This window comes from Brachionichthys hirsutus, chromosome 17 (assembly GCF_040956055.1).
Source record: "Brachionichthys hirsutus isolate HB-005 chromosome 17, CSIRO-AGI_Bhir_v1, whole genome shotgun sequence".
Taxonomy (NCBI): domain Eukaryota; kingdom Metazoa; phylum Chordata; class Actinopteri; order Lophiiformes; family Brachionichthyidae; genus Brachionichthys; species Brachionichthys hirsutus.
The window spans coordinates 11,243,584-11,250,582 of record NC_090913.1 but is presented as its reverse complement, the minus strand read 5'-3'; the positions used below and the strand labels follow the sequence as shown (position 1 = coordinate 11,250,582).

General features: G+C 46.4%; 1 protein-coding gene across 1 annotated transcript in view; it reads right to left on the bottom strand.

The window, feature by feature from the left end:
• sdk1b (sidekick cell adhesion molecule 1b) overlaps nt 1-1,577 on the bottom strand; it is a 138,606-nt gene extending 137,029 nt beyond the window's left edge. Inside the window, exon 1 of the mRNA XM_068751464.1 lies at nt 1,099-1,577. Coding sequence (XP_068607565.1) covers nt 1,099-1,195 — 97 coding nt within the window. The 5' untranslated portion in view covers nt 1,196-1,577. The remainder of the gene's footprint in view (nt 1-1,098) is intronic.
• Between the last annotated feature and the right edge of the window lie 5,422 nt (nt 1,578-6,999).

Sequence of the window (6,999 nt, the reverse complement as noted above, 5' to 3'; positions counted from 1 at the left end):
ACAAATTTTGACACACACAAAGGTGTTATCATGTCATCGTCATCGATTAAACTGCAGGCGCTGCTGCCCGAGTGACAATCCCCCCCCCCCCACTCCATTTTATATCCTCACCCCCCCCCCCCCTCCCTGCTGCGCTCCTTCTCACACAACCTCCTTCTCCCCATACTCAGACTTTCCTGCTTTCGAATGGCACACGCATTCTTCATCCGTTCACAAATAGCTCACCCCTGACCTCAAACACGCACACACACACACATTCCTACCCCCCCCCCCCCCCCCACACATAACCCTAAATATCAGCCTTATGCTCTCCCCACCACGCCATCTGTGACCTAGAGAAGATTGCGAGACAAGTCTGACACCATTCTGACCTTTTCTTTTATCATTTTTTTGTACGCACACACACACACACACACGCACACACACACACACACACACACACACACACACACACACACGCCGATGCGTGCCAAAACAAATCAAACTTTAATGCATGTAACGTGGCAACATCTTTGGTCGGGAATCAATATCTCATCATCACATTCATCTTATTTCCTGTTGCTGCATTCAACAATTACCTGAAACCGGTCGCCCTCTGCGGCCGGGAGTCACGCACTCACCCGTGCACTCATCCGTGCACTCATCCGTGCACTCATCCGTGCACCTGCCAACGCAACAATACACTAATAGATGCTCAATAAATTAATGCGTGTGTCTGTGCCAAATTGAGATCTGTAGTTAAGCAGGTCATTGACTGAGAGGGGGATTATCCCCCCCCCCCCCCCCCCCCAAACACATCCTCAATACCTTAATCCCTCAATCATCTCGCTGCACTATACGTATTACCATAACAATAGCAATCATTTACACACGACCTCATCTGTCTGTCACTCACTCATAATCATCCCGGCATAATTTACCCCCCCCCCCTCTCTCTATTAACCCCCCAGAGGGACACACACACACATCTTTGTTATTTCCAGTTTCAGACTAAAGTCAAACAGGGAGAGCTTGGATCAAAATAAAAGTAATGCGTGTTTAAATTCAACCCCCAACATTAGAGCCCATGACCCCCCCCCCCCGGAGAAGAGCTCTTACCTTGGCCTTGCAACATGTGGCAGCTGCTGCCGAGAAGGAGCAGCAGGGAAACAAGCGGACACCGGCCCCCCCTCCGGGCCACCTCGGTCCCCGTCATCTTCTGCCGGCTCCTCGCTCCTCTCCTGCGGGTTCCCTTCACGCCCTCTCGGGAGCCGATTCCAGGTTCCACACGGTAAAAAGGGGAGACCGGGAGTCTGCACCTCTCGCCGTGCCCCCCCGCGGCGCCTCGCGGTAACGCAGTCCGAGAGGGAGACGCGCAGGCTTCGGCGGATCCAAGCTCCTGATGGCGGGTTTGACCAGTCACTCCTTACCGGCGCACCGGCTCTCACTCGCCCGGGTTCAGCGCTCTGAAGCCGGCAGGAGATCCTTCTCTCCCCCCCCCCCTCACTCCTCTGACTTCACGGTGCACGGAGGAAGACGATCTGCTGTGACGGAGTCCGTGCAGTTCTGCCTTCTGCTGAAGCTCATTTTAATTTAAAATTGATCCGAGGAAGGAATTAATACATTTGAGCGTGTTTAGCGGCTTATGCGGGTGTCTTCACGGGGGGGGGGGTCACTTCTAGATATCAGGATCAGGACAGCGCGGAAGCGATATTATCCACCCGAGCCTTCGGGAGTACTTTCTCTGTTCTGAAAAAAATATATATATATATATATATTGATCCTGTGAAGGGAGACCGGGCTCGAGTCTTTCCAATGCCGGAGCCGCAGCCCGCTGTCTGAAGTTATAAATCCTAATTATTAAACGCTCTCCCAGAACTTCGGCTCCCTCAGAGGCTAACCCGTCCCTGCTTTGCTTCTCGGGTTACACGGGGCGTAAGAACAGACACACACAACAGGTTACCAGAAGCATAACAGCGTGAAAGATGTCTCAGCCGGGGGGGGGGTCATTAATGCCCCCCCATTCTGCGCTTAGCGGGGGAGCTAACGGGAGCTAGCCCGGACCTTAAAGTAGCATTCCTGTTTGAAAACAAGCCGTAAGAGCCGCTCAGTTCCTCCCGCCGCTGCTGCGACACCGAGCCTCAATAAAAACCAGTCCGCCGCCCCCCCCCCCGGTAAGAACCGGCGACTTCAAACGTTTTTATCGCCGGCTACTCATTACTCACGGGAGTTTCCGACGCCTATGAAACACTACAGCCGCTGCGCTCTCTCCGTCCCGGCACCCTGTTGAAGCTTGAGGAGGAAGCCGACTGAGGAGGAGGAGGAGGAGGAGGCGGCGGCGATGCGTCTCCCTCAACTGAACACCTGCTCGCTTCCTCTGCACACACTTGAAGGGAGAGAGAGAGAGGGGGGCGGGGGGGGGGGGGCTCCTTGTTTAAGGATATTAAAGTCTTACGTGTTCGGAAACAAGAAGTATTTAAGTTTAAATTCACGACTTCTAACGCGAACTCGAGCCGTCCCGAACTCAAAAAAAACTAAACTTCTATTCACTATCATCCGTTGTCGCTGATTGGTGGAAGCGAGTGATTCAGCTATTCCTATTGGACAGTCCGAACGGGGGGGCGGGGGTGGATGGCAGCCCCCCCTCCACACACACACACAGAGAGAAACTTAACTTTGAGAAGTTTGTCTCTAAAATACACAATCAATCAAACACTTAAAGTTTTTATGGACTTTAAATGATGTTGTTGTTGGTATATATTATTTTAACGTAGTTGGTGATGCTGCAATAAGGACAATGTACTCTGGGCATGTTTTCACTTTTCATATTTCAAATAAATTTCTATATAATTTTTCTGAGTGGGGGCCCGTGACGCAGCCGCCGCTGGCACAACCGCACACACAATCACTTGCTTCATTACGAAATAAATCCCTGGAGCTATATTTTAGCACCAGTGATAACCTAGTTTCTTCCATGGCGGGGGGGTCATTAAATGGCACATTATTATTAAAGCCTGCAACAGTGACCTTATCTTTTATTGCCTCAATAAATCCTCAGAGGCAGACATACCATCCCCAGAGTGCCCGAATCGTCTCCCAACAAACTCTAGCGGCTTCCAACACCTCCTGGAGCACCCTCACCTCCAAACCCGCACACATCCTTCCATCCAGGTTTCTCACGGCCGGTCTCTGGTTTAATGGCTGTGGTGCTACTTGGAGATTCAATAAAAAAAGCTGCAGGGCAAAACCTTGGATGTTGCTTTGGATTGCATATTAAAAATCAGCGTTTCCATCTTCTGGTTTAATGTAATGATTTATATGGAGGGTGTTAATAAAGCGTTAACTACGGACCGGATACACATAATGGAATGCAGATCCCTCATGTTTCGTACAAGGTAATGGTCTTATTTTGCAGCACTAAAACAGAAATTATCATACTTTTACAGATATAATACATATCAATTATATATGTATTAGAGGACGTATTAATAGGCAGTCAGTTGTCCATCCATTCATCATTTATGTAACATATGTTTTCCTGGCAATTCACCAACTAAAACCTTGACATTCAAAAATAGACATTAAATATTGTCAGATCCATTGTGAATCCTTATCTCTGATTGGTTATGTTTGCTCGCTGAATGATCACGTGATCAGACATTCAATCAGATGTTTATTCTTCCTGTGAAGTTCCAGGGGTAACTTGAGGTAACACGAGCCGCTAACGTGTCATCATCACGCACTTTGATTGCGTTCTCCACGTCAGCTATCTAGCTGCCGGGGTCCTCTGCATATTTTTTCTGATTGCACAACACCAAAACTTCGCAATATCCTGCATGTCAAACTCTGCGTCTCCTCTGGACATTCTTTTTCTCACCTACAAGGTGTAAAATTTATTCACCATCTGCACACTTGGTTGACCTGTTTGACTCCGCCTGCCCACTCGGTGGTCTTTGCACCTTCGGATCTTGGCCTCTGTGGCCTCACCTCAGTCACCCACCATCACACCGGGCAAGCAGCAACGTGTTCAGAGACAGCGCAAAGGCCGCTCCTAAACTTTGGATGTCTGCCAGTTGCTATGATACCATCGCCATTTTTTTTCAGTATTCAGACTTGCTTGGATATAACTGTGCATTTATTAATTTTTTTAAGGAGCTGCTTTCATTGTTAAACATTTTTTTAAAAGGAAGCTGTCACATATTGTGTGGTGCCCTTGAGTTTGTGCAATATATATCTGGAATGGAAAATATTTTCATGCCCTGAATACAATGGCACCCAGAGTTACCTCGGACATTCATTTTTCTCCTTCAAAGTGTCTTTGTTTCTGACTTCCCAGCGGTAGTCATCCTAGAGGTCATATTTCCTGATACAGCTGTCTCATTTACTTTCCTCCAGTTACTCTCAGGTTCTCAGTGGAAACAGGTCACGGATATCACTGTAATGGTATATGTAAGCATCATTTTAACACATTTAGCTGCAGGCAAAAAAAATATTCTGCAGCACTGACCCAAATCATAAATTGAAAGAAGACTAGAAATTCATAATTGAGAATGTTCAAGGTAATAACTTGTTCATATTTTATCCCCTGGTGTAACAGACTAGATTTAATTTGATAAAAATCCTGTCAAGTTAGGATTTGCATGAAGAGTTCCAATATGATGTTCAATTATTCATGGCAAAACACATATCCCCACATTACCTAGTCACTATTTATGAAAAGGAAGAGCTCACTATGTAGGAAAACGACATATTTATTGAAGTTATAATGAAACGGAGGTTGGAACTCGGGCAGGGAAATATACGACCATATTTGGACAACAATTATCACACGACAACTCTTCCTCTCTTAGATGGCATAAAAGGTGGTGAGAATGAAACAATTATGGTGGGAACCTGTTTACAATTAAAGTTGGACTGTCCTGATGTGAACCTTTCTGGGTCCAGACTTGCACAGGTTCAGTGGAACTGCCTAGTGCTTCACTTTTGCACGATGAATCAGTTATTAATGTTCGTAAATGTCAGAGAAGACTTCTATTTTTAGGTCCGACTGTCACCAAGAAGCTGTTAGCATTAAGATGGAAGTCTTCAGATCTCCTTGTGGATTCTGGTCTTATCAGAAATAATTTTTGGCAGAAATAATATAAAGACCGGAAGATGACTCCTGGATCAATCTATCCTGCAGTATTGGGAAAATATAAATTATTATATTTTAAACATCAGGTTTAATACATATGGGGTTCATTTTGTGACATTTACTGTTGTTATTAATCATCCAGGCTAATATATTTCCCCATCTTTCTCTCAACAGGAAGCCCTCAACCCACACCCACAAATTCAAACCCACACACACATAATCCCAGAGGGTTGTCTCGTTTCAATATACAAATTGACAGAGAGCTCACAGGTTTAAAATTTGAAGGCAATTTAGCTTCCAATTACCTTTTTATCCAGTACAATTACCGCTGCATTTTCTGCCCTCAATCCATCTATTTCTCACTATCACCAAAACATCCTGCGGCGGCTTCCCACCCAGAGAGACGCATATATAATTACATGCACGCACACACACACACACACGACTCGCACTCTCTCTTCTATACACTCACAGACAAGATGACCTCTGAGGGCCTCATAGAGATGAACGATGACACCAATCCTGCTATTCTCCCAGAGCCAAGCTGTCCCCTGATTTCTTTAACACCTGTTTGATTAGTCCAACGCTAATGAACACAGTCGTGCGTGTGTCCGCACACACACACACACACACAGAGACAAATGAGCACATACTGCGCTAATGAGCTGCGTCACGCAGCTCCAGCTATCACCGTGATAGAGGACGATAATGTCAATATTAACTGACCTGCCAGGACGGTGCAGCGCTGGGAGACACACAATGGGAAAGTGGTTGCCTACAGTGAGAAACAGACAATTTAATGCATAACTGTGGGACACTGGCTAACAGCACAGATTGCATGTTCTCGTTGCTTTTAGATCATTCTTTTCTGCACAACGGCCGTATTTATTATGAGAGCTCCTCTTTCACCTTAGCCTTCACTGTGTAATTGCCACAGGCTGCTGGATTTGAGTCAAGCTACAACCCAGCATGTGTGCCACACCTAGCCAGAGTGCTTATTCTCCATCAATATCACACACAGCCTCTGTTGCGCAGGGAAACACAATAGCACGATGTGACGGCCTTTGTGCTGAAGTTTCGGCTGCAGCAATAACGTGATGCCAAAGATGTGAGGAGAATAAAGTTGCTCAAGCTGTGAAAAAAGCTCTGTGTCGAATGCATGTCTACTTATTCCATGCACAGGAGTTATACTGGCACTTTTCTGACCTCTTAATCTTGTTTTGTTTGTGGAAAAACGAGAGACGGAGAACGGCTTTTACATATAAGCTCCTAAACTGAATGAACTGAATAAACAGAAGTCAGCTTTTATAATCGCGCAAACCTACAATGGCGTGACTGCAGGGTTTGTGCACATGAGGTTGTGTGTTTGTGTGTCTGTCTGTATATACAACTGTGCAGTTTATTGTTGGGTTTCATTGTAGCCCACGGTGACACGGCATTCTTACATTACAGGCAAATGGAAACATGATCCTCCGAAAGCGACGGCTCCACCTGTTATCCAAGCGATCTCCCGAGGCTAAAAGTGAGGGTGAGGGTGCACCGAGAAGAAAGGGCAGGAATAAAGGTGAGCTGAGGGTAGCAGGAAGCCTTTCATGTGGGGAAAATAGAGCAAGAAAGGAATGAAGTGGGGACCGCAATGACCGAGGCCACGCCTGTGTTAGACTCAAAGAGACTGGGAGGGTTGTGGAAATAAGTGTGACACCAGTGGGGCGAAAGGAAGGACCGTCATGGAGAAGGATCACTCTTTAGCGAGTCGAGAGGATAGAAAGGGTGTGAAAATCATAGTCCAGGCTCTGAGTGAAAGAAGAAGAGTAAGCGAGAAAGCAGGCCAAGTGAGGCTATTGGAATAAGAAAAGGATAAATAGAACCGATGATTTAAGGGTCAT